The following is a 17,832-nucleotide window of genomic DNA, read 5'->3' as shown; positions in this document are numbered from 1 at the left end:
TGAGGGCAAGAAGAAGAAAAGTGATGGTATTGGTGAAGTACAAGCGATTTGCAGGATCAAGCGTACAATTTTGCATAAAACATTGCATGTAAAAGTAACACTGTAGGTTTTAAGCCATTGCATTACAATTTAACAGTTGTGTTGCACTTAGCTTTAACAAATTTTAAAACTGTAAATTTTGAAGTGAAAAGCGGAACCTAAATTCCTAAACAAAGACCTTGCAATGGTACACCACACAGCATCTATTTTTGCTTGGGTCTAAAAAGTTATTTACAATGGAAATATATTTAGTCTTTGAAAAGTCTTTAGCAGTGTGAAGATCAAAGTCCACCCAATTCTCTTAGACAACAGAAGGGTTGACATGCCATGAGGTTACAACCTATCCAGAGGAGTGCTAGTGCCTCCCTTTACACTGCAGGTGTTTGCAACATAATTCTCTTCCAATCTAAATTCCAATGGATGGTGCTAACATATGAAATGCAATGTGAAATAACAACCGAATTCTTCACGAGAAATTAACAACGCATACACAATAAATGAAGTAACAAAGGTTTCAGAATATCACTCAGTCAGTGCTATGTGTTAAATTGATGGTTTTCTTTCTTTTTCTTTTTTTAAATATACTTGTTTGAAGTTTGTTGTTGTGTTGACAATTTCCCCATGAAAACAGCCAATCTCATAAACAGAGAAATCTGTTAGGCTGATTTTAAAGTCAACACGTTAAAAATAAGTAATATTAGCACTAATTTTAATCTTCTGCAATGGTTGCAAAAAAGGAAGACGTGAACTCAAACAAGTTTTTTTAATTGCCTTTATATATATATATAGATATATATATATATAAAACTTTTACATTCGTTACATAGGGCAAAGCTGTCTAAATTATTTTTCTGATAGTAGACTGCTGGGGCACATTAGGAAACAGGCTAAAACAGTTCGGGGGATGGTGCTCGGTTTGTTGCAAGTCTATTGCTCACAGTCACCAGGGATCATAAGTTTGAGGCGAACCGCGGTTTGTCTCCCTCGGGCTCTGTGCTTAAGACTGTGGAAGAATCCCTTTGCAGCGGGGCGGCGGGCGGCGCGGCCCCGCGGTTCGGCGGGATGGCTCCCGAGGACATCTGCCGGAACAGCGAGACCCGCTGGGGCACGGTGGCCCGGCCGGCCGGGGGCACGCCGGGGCCCGGGGCGGGCTGCGGGAGGGAGGCGAGGGACTCCCCCACGGTGGGGTGAGGCCTGGCGATCAGGGTGGAGATCTCGTGGGGCAAGGAGGGCTGCGAGGCGGACAGCGGCCGCACCTCCCGCGTCAGGTTGGTGTTGTGGAGGGCCTGGGTGCTCTTGTGCACCTCGTTCTTCTGCGCGGCTCCCGGCGGCTGCTGCGCTGCTGCTGCGGCTGCTGCTGCTGCTGCTGCTGCATGAGGGAGAGCTGAGAGGCAGTCGGCGAGGCGTACTGGAAAGTTCGGCCGGCCAGCGGGCTCTGTACCGGCGGGCTGCAGACGGCCGTGGTGTAGGAGCAGGGCGACAGGATGACAGCCTGCTGTGGCGGCTGCGTGCTGGGCGAGGGCGAGTGCAGGTTGGTGTGCGAGAGGCTGCTGCTGGTGTACACGGGAGGGGACTGCGTCCTGCCGCGCGACGCCGAGGCCGAGGTGCTGGAGTTGAGGGCTGGCATCTGCTGCAGGCTCACCGGGGCGATGGTCTGCACCATCTCCCTGTCGTGCTTCACGATCTGCTTCAAGATCTCATTCTCCTGGTTGTTGAAGACGCCTGTGTTGAGGTCCTTCTGGAACTTCTGCAGCAGGATCGAGTTCTTCTTCCCTTCACAGAGAGGCAGAAGAGTTAGTGAGCCCGAGGTGTGGGGTCAGGGCCCCGCTCTGGCTTTGTGTTCCAGCACCCATCGCTGAGGACTGTGTGTTGTAAAAGCCTCAGCAGGCAGCGGGCGGCTGAGCGGGCATCGCTCGGCCGCCAGCCTGGGGCAGGAGGGGGCTGAGCCCCGCCGGCAGTGCCGCAGCTCCCCGCGGCTGTGCTCCGCATGCAGCCCGCCCCGGCCCTGTCCGCACCGCGGCCCTCGGAGCACCGCCGCGCTCCGGCACCTGGCCTTGCTCTGCCCCCTCACCTGCAGCTTACTGTTATTACTGCAATTACATGTAAGAACCGTAATTTCCTGAACAACTGTCAGAAAAAGTCATTGTGCTCTGCACCTACATTATCCTTCTCGTTGCAAAACTGTCTGAATTTCCACTAAACAGTTATATATTTCAAAAGTACACCTGGCATCTAGCACATTTCTGGGAACTAGTCACTAGACATCGGTAGTAACCAGTGTTTTTAAGTGTTTGTGAACTAATATGAACTCGTGGATAATGTGATACCTGCTTGCACAGTGAAGACTGCTGTACACTGTGACCTGATGTCTGCGCAATGGCTCACAGTGTCTGTAAGATGTAGACGCTATTTTGTCTGAGTCATCAGATGCTTGGGAACACAATGGCACTCAACTGCTCTTCCTTTTTTTTTTTTTTTTTTTTTAATAAAACACTGCACTTCAAATGGGATTGCTGCTCCAAGAACAGACTGGAGCTTTAGTGCTAATATTTTTCAAGCACATATTACTTAGAGCTGGACTGCAAGACAAATTGTCTTGCAAGACAAATTGTAAAAGTTTAATGCATTGAGCTGATGTGGAGAAATCCTCAGACTGAAATTTTCTTGTGAAGTTGAGGAAACACCACCAAACAGGACAAGTGACTTTTTTTTCACAGCTGTATATTAAAATGAGTGCCAGTGATGATCAGAGTGCAATTCTCCTGACTGAAGACTTTATGCTTTGCCTAGTATGTCCTGTTGGGAGGTCCCAAATACTGGAACAGCAAGTTTACACCTCTTGATTTGATAATCTGCCATACCCTTCTGCCTTTCACTTGCATATTATTGGACTGCTTCTCTGATTGCAGGCAGATCTGAGCAGTGCCAGTGTGCAGCCATCAAGGCTAGCAGTGCCCATGTTGTGAGGAAAATGAGAGCCCTGCTGCAGAGGATTAATTCACTTCAACAAACAACGGGTTTGTGAGTGCTGAGAGGCTTCAGCTCTTCCCAGCATTATAGATGTCATCCGTAAGCAATTTATTTAGGAAAATGTCATCTACTGCTCGTGACACAGCATAAATCCTATCAAGTGCTGAAGGCAGCAAAAGAAATCTACAGGATTAATAAATAATACTAATGATAATTAAAGTATGAAATATAATCCTCAGAGGAGCACAAGACCTTTCTAAAACTCGGTGGGTTTTATTATTTAAAAGTGAGACTGCAAAATTCTTGTCTGCACACATGTGTTATTTATAGATCAAAAAAACATTTACTGCAGCATAACAGAAAAAAACTTTTAAAGAGGGCTATTTTATCATGCAGCTCAAGGGAAAGAAAATGGATTTTAAGAATTAATCATATGCAAAAAAATGAAATAAATACCTATCCTGTCAAGTCTGTCAATTGCCACGGTTTCGAAGGCCCTTCTCATCATGGGGTACTCTTCCAGGACCTCGTTGAAGTTGTCCACGGACAGGGAGTACAGGCGACAGTACGTGTCTGCTCGTACGCTGGCAGTTCGACGGCCCTTGGTTAAAAGGCAGATCTCTGGGGAGAGAAAAATTCAGCACACACTGAAAACAAAGAAGTTACTGAACCATATGAAACTTTAAAGGTAGAAATTGACTCTGTGCTAACAAGTTATAATTTAGTACTCAGCAGCAATTTTTCTGTTTCTGCTTACCTAAGGTTGTAGGGACAATTCTGAAGGTATTTGATTCTATTTTTGCTACTCTGAAAAAATAATTCATGTCCTTTAAGAGCCCTGCCTATAGTTTTTCTTGGTATGAACTCTGATTTTATGAAGCCTTTTTTAAAATAGTGCTTCAAGTTCTAAGAAATGATCCATCAGCTGTCAAACACAGCTTGATGACTTTGATTAACCCAAGTGCTGAATTAACCCAAGTGATTCTATTGATTTTTTTTAAATATTCAGCTGCCATAGAGGACCAATCCCTTTAATCATTCACCAGATTTACTAAACTAATACAATACATGATATCATGATGTAATGATATTTGAATATAAGAACTGTTCTGAGAAAAAAATAACTTGAAGCATGAACATGCCTTCAGTTTCCTTGATGTTTATGTCCTAGGTATTTTGGGGAGAGAAAACTTAAAACTTTTGAACTTTTTTCTCATTAGATTAAAAAGTGGAATTAATATGATTAGTCTAGTAGCCTTTCTCTGCAAGTGCCCCCAACAGGAATTCATTTGTCTGGAACACTGGAAACTGAAGCTAAGAAACAGCCCCAAACTTCTGACTTCTAATTCTTCAACCCACAGTATCAGGGCGACTGCATAGAGGCCAAAGTAGGTGTCTGAGGCTTGTATCAGCAAAACACGTGGGATAAAACATTTATTTATGTTATTTAGATTAAAATACAGAAAATTAAAAAGTCATTTGCAAAAAGTAGTGTTTGAGTTCATCCCATTTCCAAACTGGGGACTAAGAACACACTTAGAAATACCGAGAATTCTCGAGTTCAAGCAGGGTGAGAGACAGTTTCCCTACTCAGTTCCAGCAGTCAAGGGCTGAGAGTTCATACTTCATATTTAAATACAAAAGTAGGAAACTGTCTCCTACCTTGCTTTTTTGTCCATTACATGCTCAATTTCAATGAAATTATCATTTTCAAGTGTGGAATACCAACTAATAAATAATTCTGCAGAATTCAGTTCTATAAAGTATCAACCTAGTTCTTGGTTTGGGGTCTTTTTGCTGTATGTCTTTAAGAAATATATTTTTTATTAATCTAGAATATGAAGAATCTTGATTTTTTTTTGGTCACATACTTCTTGAGGAATTTCCACATGCTATGTAACCCTGAAGGCTTAGGGGATAAGATGCTTAAATTACAGTGGATAAATCAAAGTAAATTAACATTGGACCACTACTAGTACAGAATGTACTTAAACTCCAACAGCTTTGGGGAGAATTTATGGAGACTATTGGGAGAGTAAAATACAGAATTTATAGAGAATGCTGGTAAGAGACTTGACCTAAAGTCCCTCACAAAACTTGATGCCCATGAAATAATGGCAGTTTACTGTAAAGAACCAGCCAGGTATAACAGAAGTCAGTCCTTTCCTTTTCTCACTCCTAGCTTAGCCTGACCTCTTCTCCTTAGATTTAATCCACTGAATTTTAGTTACAAGAGTAGGACATTTTGCCCAAAGGGAGCAGTTAAATGCAGACAATACCTGTTCTCTTTCCTAAGATATTCTTTAGGTCTCACAAATAATACAGTGTTACAATATGTGGTTGAATTTAGATAAAATTATCTGGAAAGTCTGTGTGACTATTGATCACCTATTGATTTTCAGCTCTCTTCAATTAAAATTGCTGCAAACAATAAAGACACATAAATAGGTGTCTTCTGCTACTCTCAACAAATACTTGAGTATAAAAAGCATCAAATGCCCCCCAAAAAAACAGCATCTCCTAAATCCCCATCATCCTGAAGAGTGCAGAAAAAATTAGAGAAAGTACAGTTTTCATCATTAATAATCTTGACTACTGTATTTAGATTACTTAAACAAGAAAAATGGGAAGAAACCATAAGAGACAATGTTAGGCTTCATGACAGGACAATGGGACCATAGAATTCATGGATATTACTGGAACAAATAATTCCTTTTTTTCTTCAGCTTCTTTCATCTTCTATTATTTTTTGTCAAGGTGAAGGGAAAAAAAATCAATGAAAACTCTGATGTGCAGACTCTGTCAACCCACAACTTCTGGTTGAAGACTGTAAGTCTGGAAGGCTTTTAATATCTGTAATCCTACTAGTTAGATAATATAATGAACAACGGGTCAGAAAAGATGAGAAAAATGTCCCAGTGCCCAGAAAATGGTCAGGGAGTGCTGCTGTGGAGCCGGCCTGCTCAGAGAGCAAAGACAGCTTTGTGCTCTCAACTCCACTTGAATGGTCTGAACTACAGTTTCCTTACAGAAAAAATGCTGTCAATGAATACCCACATACTGCATTTCCTGTGGTATTTCTTGTCTGATTAGAACTATATTATAGTCACTGATACATTATCTGTATTGCCTTGTAATATGTATCAATAGCATCATTTTTAGTCTGTCCATAAGACTAAAGTGTTTGCTAATTGTATGTGTTAATCTATCAGCTATTTGTTTGGACAGACCCTCAAGCATAATGAGAAATAATATGTGAAATCTTCATTACCAGGACCAGAGAGGAGAAACACTGAAATGAGTTCCCATTAAACACTTGTGTTCATTTAAATAAACCAAAGTGTTTGTTTTTCATGAAAATAATAAAGTAATGAAAACAGCCATGACATATTTAAAATGAGCCTTTGTGGCATCAAGTACACCAGGTGCCCTTAACAATTACACTCTCCTTGATGTTCAATTGATGTAAATAGGAGATACAGTAACAGCATAGGAGTGTATAGGGGAACACAAAAGGCATAGACTATTTTTAAATAACTTAGATAAACAAGGTGCTCTATTAGCATAAAAATAAAGTGTCAGCAGCATATTACTCACTAATATTACTATGTGCATTTGGCATGGTGTATTGCCTTCATGCTGACACTTTCAGTGTGTGAAATATTACTATCTTTCCTTTCCAAACAAAAGAATGTCTTAAGTTCCAATTAAAAATTATGTATTAGGCTACAATGAACCTGTAATTCAATTCTGAATGCAAATTTTAGTTTAATTATTTAATCTCTGTGGACAACCGTTACGTGGAACATTGTGAAACAATTGTCAATCACTGAACTAATGAAAAGTGACTGTTTGAAAACACAGAATGATGCTAAAAACTTTCATTGGTTCTTACAGTCCACGTTTAATGCAAATTTAATTAATTCATTTGTGAAAATCATAATTTGTGGTCTGCTAGGATCAGGTCTTTCCTATGTAAAAAGACAGTCCTCAAAAGAATATGAAAATGGGCTCAAATACAGTGTACTTTCTGCTGTGAAGACTCTAACTGAAATGTGCAATGATAGAAGTTTAAAGCTAAGCTTGTTCTGAAAGTTGTAATAACCAAAATTGATCACCAACATATCAGTTGCACACCTGTGTGGGACATGGCTGCGTGATGGAGTTGTTACTGCTGGGTTAACAATGGTACTCAATGATCCAAAGGTATTTTCAATCTAAGTGGTTCTATGATTCTATGGCAGGATTTCAGCAAAAGCTGGCTCAGGTTCAATTGTTGGAAAACTATGAATTTCTAAAGGAGCATTTTCTCATAAAACAGGGAATGCATAGGATGTGTTTTACTATTGCATTAATGTGACAGAACACTCTGCATGGGAATTTCTGCATATCTGACAGACAGCAATAAGGAAGGCTGATTTCAGGAAAATCTGAATGAGGAGAGTGACATAGCCTACAGTATGAATTTTAAATAATAGGATTGATAGGTCTTTTGTAAGGATCAAGTTTTGATCCTAACTGAGACAAGGTTCATTGTTCTTATGGACTGTACTGATATGCCACTATTGGTGATAATTTTTAGCCCTCCTCTGTTGCTACATGATGCCTAAACACCTTTTTCTTTGAGAAAATAAGGATGTGGGGATGTATACGTAATGTATTATGTATTAATCTCCCCCACATCCGTGTAGATCGATGTGGGGGAGGTTGATGACTAGTAGCGTGTATGACATTGATCTCTTCTTTAGTCTTTGCTGGATGGGTATGTATCTACTGGCCATCCTAGCAATAACTTCTAGTTTCCATTTTATAAATTTTTAGATAAGAAAATTCCTTTTTTACTCTGAGAAGCAGTACAGTTTCTGTGATAGTCCATACTTGTCCATTCATCATCTATTCCTTTTACATATCAGTTGTGTTCCAGATATAATTACTCTGCCCCATATGTCACATTAACATTTGACTAGAGAAAATCTACAGAAAAAATATGCCCACCAACTGTGTTGATAAAGGGTAAGTTATGAGTCCAGTAGTTAACAAGTTCACTGAAGGACACCAAACCAGTCATGTCTCCATGGACCATATTTTTTAGTTTAGGATGTTATATTGTATGAACAGAAAATTCTTATAATGAATTACTGTATGTGCATCTTTGTCTTGCAAGGACGTAAGTTCACTTTAGTAGGTGCAGAAATTAAATTTGTGTAGTAATGAACTAATGAATTCAACAGTATTTCAGCTATATAGTGTCTATATTAAAAACAACTAAAAACAACTAGCAGTTTTGATACATTTCTGTCCCCTTCCAAAGCTGTGTGATTTCCCATCATCTGTTAGATTAAACATTACAGGATCTAGTGAGAGGTCCTTCCAGCTGAGGACAGCTGACTACTGCTTCAGTTCCTCAACAGCAAACTTGTTCTTGTCATGGGCATATAGGTTGCTGTGCATGCTGTCAGCTGTTCAGGCTGATTGCTTCCAGCAGCAGAAGAAAGATGGAAAGTCAAAGCAATTCAAAAGCTTGGGTCAGTCAGTCTAACAGACTTGGGAATGTTTTCTAAGAACAGGACAGTGTATTAGAATATAGTTTATTTTATAGACAGCAGTGAGTTACTAAACTACCAAAGACAAATGACCAAGTGCTTTTTCCATCCACCAATCTCGTAAGACTTCAGAGTAAGCTTCCCAGAACCACCATGGCTATCCTTATTTTCCATCAGCTTTTCATAACAGCAATTCCTTGGCATGCTACAAAGATTGATAGTTCTTTACTTCTTTCAAGCAGCTGAAGTTGTCCACTGAGCAGAAACTAGCTAATGGGCACTTCCTTGCTGTGCCAGTCACATCAAGGGACATTCAGCATGGGGCAGTCAATTCCCAGCTTTACAACACATGGTATGAGTATGGTTGGGTTCTTTTTCCCTTTAGGAAAGGACTACATGAACTTCAAGCAAGTAAAAAAAAAAAAAATCAGTAAGCTTCTAGGCATCCCATTCTTTCAGAAATTGAGTGATTTTCCAGTTCCATGTTGACTTAAGCATCTCCCATACAGAAAACAGGGAGAAGCTGTTTCATATGATAACATGTTACTTTAACATAATCATCTGCACTTCTGTTTTCTTTTTCTTTATTAAACTCTGGAAAATGTGAAATACATTTATCTATATTTTTTCCACATTTTTAATGTGTTCTTTTTGTATTTCAGTATATTATTGCTAGTGTACACAATGGTATACTCAGACATATGATGCTTTTTTTTGTAGTTACTAAAATATCTACCACCAGGTCTTACAATTACTCAGAATGTAGTTTGATGCAATTAAATGAATTTCAGTAATCTGTGTTCTAAAAAATTCAGTCCTGCATTTAAGAAATCCTAAAATATAGTCACTGCTCAAGAAGAACATTTCTGCAGCAAGGGCGAGAGCTTAAGGAGAACAGAAAATGGAGATAATTCCTGCCTTTTACAGCCAGATTTGTAATCTAGACTGTCCAAAAGGAAGCTATGGAAAAACTGCTGCTTTTGCCATCATGTTTACACTAAATATGGAATTGCAGACAAGTCAGTTTGAGTTAGGAGATACAGCCTGCATGACCTCTTCATTTAAAATATGGCAGCAATAATTGTCTGTTGAGTTGCTTTCAGATATCTGGGCTCATCAGTTGGAGAGATGGAGCCTGGATATATAACTGAGAAAGTTACTGTTTTGAAAAGGGACTGAAAATGGCTGATTGGAATGAAAAGCAACTTCTGTAATATCCCATCTCCAGTCTTTTAAAACTATTTACCTGAACTTATTTTAAATATATCTATTTGTAATTTGTGATAGCTGTTGCCCTTGTTAGTCATCCTATTAAAAAATACAACCAAACAAATAACAAAAAAATCACCTCAGAATTCCCCAAACAAAAACCACACATACGTTGTTTAGCTAAAATTTTTATTGCCTGTTTGTAGTAATTTGAAATTTCTGTCTCTGAAGACTGACACCTGAGCTCTCCGCATGTTCACAGTTTAATGAATAGTATTTTATTTAATTTAATGTAACAATAGCAAAAGAGCAAAAATTTACTGGGGAAAAATATTCATTTGAAAAGAAGTGCCTACATTTAATTGATCCAAACTTTGATAGAATTTATAGACAAATATTTAAGAAAAACCATTTCATATTTATTTAGGGTTTGCCAACAACCCTGAGAATATCTTCCTTTCTTTACCTAGCTCCAAGTGTGCCGTTTATGCCACTTAGCTAGGAGAAACCAGTTTCTCATCTTAATAAGAAGTGGCAAGTTACCTGAGCAGGAACTTTTTATTTTTCATCCTGACCTCTCTTTGCTTTCTTCCATGTGCAGGTTCTGAAAATAGCTGTGGCCAGGTTTTCATTACTAGCGCAGACAAAAGCCAGTAACAGAAACACAGAATCACTGAGGTTGGAAAAGACCTCTAAGATCATCAAGTCTGACCTTCAACTGAACTTCACCCTGTCAGCCCGACCCTGGCACTGAGTGCCACATCTACACTTATGAACATTTCTTACGTCCTGACTGTTTTCCCATGTTCTATTAAATTCTTCTAAGAAAGGTCTGTAAGAGAGAACAGAAGCTTAGGGCAATTTTATAAAATAGAAATAAAAGTGCATATTTTGTCTTCAGTGCTATTTATAACAGAGCATCCATACGTTTTTCTTCTTATTTATTAAAACGTTCTTTCTACAAAGAGTGATTAAGATAGTCTATTTATTATCTTTTAAAAGCTCACAACTTTACTGATAGTAATTTCATATGCTTTAAAAATTAATAATTAAGCTAAGATTCTAAGATAATATGCCTAAGTACGGATTTAGTTTCCATACTCACCGTGTCAAAGGACAAAAGTGATTTTATCTAATTCATTTACTCCTACTTTTATTCTGATGGCTAAACGAGGTCTTAACTGTCTCTTACAGGCAATCGGTGAAATTGATCTCCCTGTACAAAAGCAGGGATAAACCCATAAGACGACCCATAAAACCCCTGCCTGTTGAAAAAAACTACTTAGTTCCTTATGTATTCAGTAGTATGCTCTTGTAATCTTGAGTTTGGCAAACAATAACAGTTACAATTTAAACTATTCAAGTTAAATTAAAGTTGACTATAAAAATATTGTACTTCTTTTCATTAAATTATTTAAAAAATTATCAGAGACTGTCAGTTCTGAATTAAATATTTAGATTAAATATTTAATCTAAACTCAAATATTTAGTTAAAATTCTACTGTTTGAAATTGAAGGTGCTTGGAAAATCTTCTTCTGCTTTATCTGTGTTGACCACATTTGATTTCCAAGGCATGCTATGTCATATTTTACTTGTGTCTAGTTATATAAAGTTTAAATTAAAAATGTATGCTGTTAATGAATTAATAGAATTATAATTATAATTTATTTATGCTTTTAGATTGCAAGACTTTTTACTTGTGTTATTATTATGGATACTGTTAAATTTATATTTATGTTTGCTACCTAATAAAACTCCTAAACCCAAATCAGCTTCTACCTTTTAGCATAAAAGAGTAAGTTATTTTCATTCTCTTCCTAAAAATTCTCTTGTCCTTTAAAAAAAATATTGAGTTGGAATAGCAAGAAGTCCTTCTGACTGATTATTATTTTCAATATAAAATATGGTGCCAAAAGAACAACACAACAATTTATTGTCAACAAGAAATTATGCAATATTATGAGGACTATTGCATATTATGTAGCCTCAAAATGGCAGATTTGTCTGTGCCAAAAAGATATTTAATTTTTAGGCCCTCTTGCAGACAATATTTTTAGAAAAATGTTCTATACTGTTCAGCTGAAAAATGTTTTACAAACGAGTTGGCATGGAGATGTGGAGATCCTGCTCCCTTAAAGCATTTAATTATGTCCCTGCTATTAAGAATACGAATAATCACACCTCAGTGGGGCTACTTATAATTAACTATCTGGATTATAGTATGAATATTGAAAGACTTAATCCACCACTACCTTGAATAATGAATAGCCATATGCAGTATTTTTGCAAAATGTAAAATTATAAATCATATCATATCATAATGTCCATATGTAAAGCACTTCAACAGATTTTTTTCTATTTATAATCAGTATTATACTGCAAATCTTTTAAAATATTCTATCAAAAGAAAGCACCTAGAGTGTAACCAGAAAAAAATAAGTGGGAAAATATAATCTAAAGTGACTCAACATTTCCCATGGTATTATTTTCCACTGCACTGGTCTAAAATATACTGACAGTTACTGTTCCGAGAGGGGGAAAAGTTCCATAAATAATAGGTAGGTCAAAGAAGTTCTGTCTAATTGGCCTTCTACAAGCTGAAGCAAATGCAAAATAGAGTTTATTAGAATTTTAGGTGCAGAAGGGTAAATGTTAAAACTGCATTAAATAATTTAAGCAAAATAAAACATTTAAAATTGAAAGTATTCCATGAACTACATGTTACAAGAAATAAACCAAAAAAGAAAAGATGCTATAATATGTCTCTGGGACATTGTCTGGGAAGATGGCAATGAGAATCTGGTTTCTAGATAGATTTGCTAGATGAATGATGACATGAAGCACAGATAGTGATATCTGCCTTAGAGTAAGTAAAATAAAACATGTATTTGTCTCCTATTACAATGCAAGAGCTAGGCCAATACAATTTCATATTCACATACAGTAACTCTCATATATACAGCTCATAATTATTTTTTTAAAATCACATTCATTTCTTCATGTTCAACATAACTGGAAGTTGATAGGAAAAAAAAAATTAGCAGCATGAGTTTTAGTTAAAACTGATTTATCTACTGATTCCAAGTGGCATGATACCAGTGGGATTTTCAGTGGGGGGAAAAAACAATGGGGAGATGGATCTGCGATGGATACATCAAAAATTGGGCAGTGTGAATAACTGAAGATTTATCTACTGGGATTAGGAAACTCCTTCAACTAACAAAACCTCCATGAGGCCCCCAGACCTAATTAATAAATATATCTGCACTTCCTAAGCACTAAGTTTGGATTTCCCTAGCAATGTCAGCATTCCTTCAGCTCTAACATAGTATCTGTTAAAAACAGCAAAAAAGGGGTTAAATTTCCAGGAACATATGTCTGGGCTGCTGCATGAAGGAAAGCCTGTGTAAACACAGGTGGGAAAACAGATGGAGAAAGGAAAAGATAGCAGGGAGACTAGTCTTATCTTGTGTCCTTTGTGGTTGAGAGGAATTTTGCCAGGGACTACAGAAAAGAGCAGGATGAGACCACAGTGAACAATCAGGCCTCTGTCCATCAGTGAGTAAGCAAATGAAGTAACAGCAGAGTCCTGAATGTGTTCCCAGAAATCCTCCTTTGAGTAAGCTGTGCTGAGCTGTACTGGTTGGGCAGTGTGGGATTTATTCCTTTCTTCTCCTCTCTGTAGGTATGTCAGCTCCACTCTAACACACCAGCTCATGGAGGCAGCTCAGCAAGTACTTATCTAAACCAGGACTACCTGTCCTGAGTCACTCCTCTGGTTCTGATTCTGACAGGGCTGGCAGCTGATGGGGCATAGGACCTCCAGAAACCACTCCTGCTCATCAAAGTCCTCTGCACTAGCTTTGGGAGAGCTTAGAAGTTTTATGTTTGCGGGGGTAACAATCTCAGGCAAGTGATCAATGGTTGAAAGCTGCTTTTCCACTTGGCTCTCCAGGCAGGAGCCTGCTGTCTGTAGGTGAGTGCATGAGAACACCATCAGACTGAGTCTGGAGTGAGGGATGTGCAGAGAAGTGAAGGGTCACAAGGTATCAGGGAGCAGAAGGTTTTCCAGAAGGGAGAAGTTGCGGGGCCTGATCTTACTGTCATGACTGAAGTACCCATAAGACCCACACATCTGAGTAAGAGGAAGGAGATAACTGGAAAGGCTTTATTGTATTAAAGCAAACATCTCTTTAGTTTATTACACTACTGCATGTTTGATAATTAATGTCTGATTAATTAGCAGAGATCTTGAATTACCAACTTATATAAAATTATTATGGAGTGTTTCTGAAACAATTCACGACAGCAAAAATCAGAATATTCGCACAGCAGTGGTAGTACATCAGTTTCTATCAATATGTATTGGTATAGGTAAATTGGATTAGTATTACGCTCATTAGATATATTAATAATTCTGCTCTGTAAAACCCCCATAACTGATGAACTAATCTCTTCTATAAGCAAAATACTCATATTCTTGTGCTTCATCTCAAAAGATGTCAACATTTTTTCATTTTGCCGATTTGGATGTATAGTGAAGAATTAATACACAATCTGTTTAGTAATTCCTCCTGTCACAAGAAGAGCAATTTCTAATCCAGTCGCCTGGTACTGAGAGAAAAAGGTTCAATAGGATTGAAACCTGGCAATTTCTTTCCTACCATTTATTACTAGGATTATATCATAAATGAGTTTGAACTACCAAAATATTAAAGAGAAAGACAAATATGCACTGAGGCAGAGAAAGCAAAAATGAGGGAGCTGTCATTATCCACTGCTGTATACTTTGTATTTTCAGTATTGTAAACTGTAGATACTCAGGACTAGGACAAGATGACAAGAAAATTAAACCACTTCATAATCACAACATCCTCAAAATACAATTGCTTACACTTTTCACCTGCCTCCTGATTTTTATTCTCCATTCTAGGAAGCTGAGTTCAAGTGTGTCAATCTCAAGTTTTCAGTTCAGCTTAACTGCAAACACATGTGCAGTCAGGTTTTCCAACTTGCTATCCAAAAGAGATAGGTGTAAGCACCTTCCCACTCTTTTCCAGCTTCTGGGGGTTGTTCAGATCTGTGCTTGCCACTTGTGTTTTCCTCCCTTTCCCATCAGTCTCATGCTCATGATGTTCCCCTGCATTGTCAGCTGCTCTGTCTCCCATTTATTTGCACCACTCACAACCTGACTCCTACCCACAGAGTTCTCTCTCTGTTGACATCAGTATCGCTCCCCACACTCTTCCCTACAGTTTTGTCCTATGTGTTAACATAGTCCGTACCATACATTCATTCTCTCCTGACCTTCAGTCACACGTCACTAACCCTACAGGCAGCTAGATCATGATTCCTTGGATAAAGAATTGTTCATATGGTCACATCCAGAGGGCACTCGTCAATGGCTCAGAGTCCTGATGGACATCAGTGACAAGTGGTGTCCCTCAGGGATCCATACTGGGACCAGTCTTGTGTAGTGTCTTCATTAATGAAATAAATGAAGGAATTGAGAGCACTCTCAGCAAATTTGCAATGAATCCAAACTAAGCAGTGCAGCTGACACTTCTGAAGGATGGGATTTCATCCAGAGGGACCTGGACAAGTTTGAGAAGTAACCCATGAGAATATAATGAGGTTTAACAAGGCCAAGTGCTGGTGCTGCACCTGGATTGGGACAGTCCCAGATATCAGCACAGGCTGGGCAGGAACAGCCCCAGAGCAGCCCTGCCCAGAAGGGCTTGGGGGTGCTGTGGGTGAGAAGCTGCAGATGGCCCAGCCATGGCACTCACAGCTCAGAGAGCCAAACGTGTCCTGGGCTGCATCCAGAGCCTGTGGGCAGCAGGGCAGGGAGGGGATTCTGCCCCTCTGCTCTGCTCTGCTGAGACCCACCAGGAGCACTGCACCCAGAGCTGGGGTCTCCAAGACAGGAAGGACTTGGACCTATTGGAACAAATCCAGAGGAGGCCAAGATGATAAGAAGGCTGGAGCACCTCTCCTATAAGGCAAGGCTGACAGAATTGGATTTTTCAGCCCAGAAAAAAGAAGGCTTAGAGGTGACCTAATTGCAATCCTCTGGTACCTGAAGGGAGTCTCCAAGAAAGACAGAGAAAGACTTTTTACAAAAGCATGTGGTGAAAGGACAAGGGGAAACGGCTTCAAACTGAAACAGAATGGATTTACATTAGACTCTAAGAAAAAATTCTTTACTGTGAGAGTGGTCAGCACTGGCACAGCTTACCCAGAGAGGGTGTGCTCAAGGATGAACACTCGGATGGGGCTTTTAGCAACTCAGTCTAGTGAAAGGAGTCCCTGACCATTGTAGGGGGAGCAGAAGTAGATGATGTTAAACATCCCTTTCAACCCAAGCCATTTTATGTTTCTATGTTTCTATGGTAATTTCGATTGAGGGCAACCTTATTTCCTGCCATATGAAAACTCTGTCAGTGTCAGTGTGAGAAGTTTCTCTTGTACTTGTACACGGAAAAGATGCATCTACTGCTATGCAAAGTGGCAATCCCTTTTCTAATAATGGGGAACTAGGAGCAAAACTTCTAATAATGGGGAACTGTTACCAAACAGAGAGCAAAACATTAAGGACATAAAAAAAATCCACCGATGTTTTGGAAAAAAACAAGATATAGTTAAATTAAAAATAAATCCAGTAAAAGCCACTATAGAGTATTAAAATCCCATGATTCTCCAATGTTAACTGTGGCTTACATAATTTCACTGAAGTAGAAATAACTAGATAACTGCACAGTAAAGTGAAAAGTGGTTTCATGTATTCTTCCTTGTCTAATTCCTGTCCCTTTTATAAAAAGTCACATGAGCATACCATGAATATGGTAGGGGGAATATGGCCTATTGGAAAGGATAGTACAAGAAACTGCTTTCAAATTCCTGCTAGCATTTGGAGGAGATATGTAGGATGATAATGTCCTTCAACTAGCAGTCTGAAAAAAACCCACTTATTGGGATGAAATGAAATGCTGGGCTAAAAATTGCTCCTGCACACAAAGTTCAAGAAGATTACATTTATGGACAAACATGAAGGTCAAAGGACAGAAAGCTCTTCCCACAGAAATACCAGGGAGTAAACCACAAGATCTTTGTGGTTACAGAATTGTATTTACTCCTTCCTTCCCCAAAGGAGAAACCAGTGAGTGCAGATGAGGAAGGAGGCAGACAGTAGTCAAGCCCAGATCTTTCTATTGTCACTGCTTTTCATGTCCCTCTCCTAGGGTGACATTATGATGCCTGTATCCCCATCATGTGTTCTGTTTATGCTGGATATTATATTCTGTGCCTTCAAGACTGGCTCTGAGTGAAGGTGGGGAGAAGAAGAGCATGGAGTTTATTATCAGGGACTGCATTCACTCCTCCACATGCTGCTGGAACACAGAACTCCACTGCAGTGTCTGGGCACAGACAGGGCAGAACAGGGCCTTCCTTTGCTTTTTAGTTAGTTTAGCTGGCTGAGGCAGCGAAGTTCCCTCGACTGGTTTTCTCTTTCCCTTTTCTTGGAACTGTTCTAACCTGCTGTGGTCTGGGGCCTGGGGTGCACCAAGAGCTCGCACTTTGTGGCCACCGGGGCCTGCTGTGGGCAGTGGCCTTTCCCAGTGCCGGAGGGATTGATAACAGAGCGAGCACCCACAGGAGAGACTTTCTGAATTTGTTGTCTCTTCAGAGCAGCAAATGAGTTTTGTCATCTGGTATTGTTCATTTTGTGTGCTGGGGAATGCTTTGCCTGTTTAAATAAAAAGGTTTTTTCCCACGTCTCTGAGGAAATTGTTTCCTGATCTGGCTGGGGGGAGGGCTGTGTGGGTGGGCTTTCTGGGGGGGGCCGTTTTGGAGGTTTTCTCCCAAATTTGCCCTAAACCAGGACAGTCCCTCAAAAATGAACAGAAAGTGTACAGCAGAGGTGTAGTCTAATTCATCTATACCACTGGTGGTTATCCAGGCATATTCTTTTTGAGAAGAATTACCAACCAACTGTAAGGTTTATTTGGTTTCCTATCAGACCACATCTAAGCCTGTTTTTAATTAAAAACAAAGATCAGGCAAGAGAAT

The 17,832-nt window shown here is 39.3% G+C and overlaps 1 protein-coding gene across 1 annotated transcript in view; it reads right to left on the bottom strand.

Moving 5' to 3' along the window:
• Positions 1-912: 912 nt before the first annotated feature.
• The window catches only part of HCN1 (hyperpolarization activated cyclic nucleotide gated potassium channel 1), a 192,196-nt gene continuing 175,276 nt past the window's right edge, over positions 913-17,832 (bottom strand). Inside the window, 3 exon segments of the mRNA XM_030969114.1 lie at positions 913-1,378; positions 1,381-1,812; positions 3,466-3,630. Of these exon segments, the coding sequence (XP_030824974.1) occupies positions 990-1,378; positions 1,381-1,812; positions 3,466-3,630 (986 nt within the window). The 3' untranslated portion in view covers positions 913-989.

The sequence above is a fragment of the Camarhynchus parvulus genome, chromosome Z (assembly GCF_901933205.1).
Source record: "Camarhynchus parvulus chromosome Z, STF_HiC, whole genome shotgun sequence".
In the NCBI taxonomy this organism is placed as follows: Eukaryota; Metazoa; Chordata; class Aves; order Passeriformes; family Thraupidae; genus Camarhynchus; species Camarhynchus parvulus.
The sequence above is the reverse complement of the archived record's forward strand: the minus strand, read 5'-3'. Positions and strand labels throughout refer to the sequence as shown.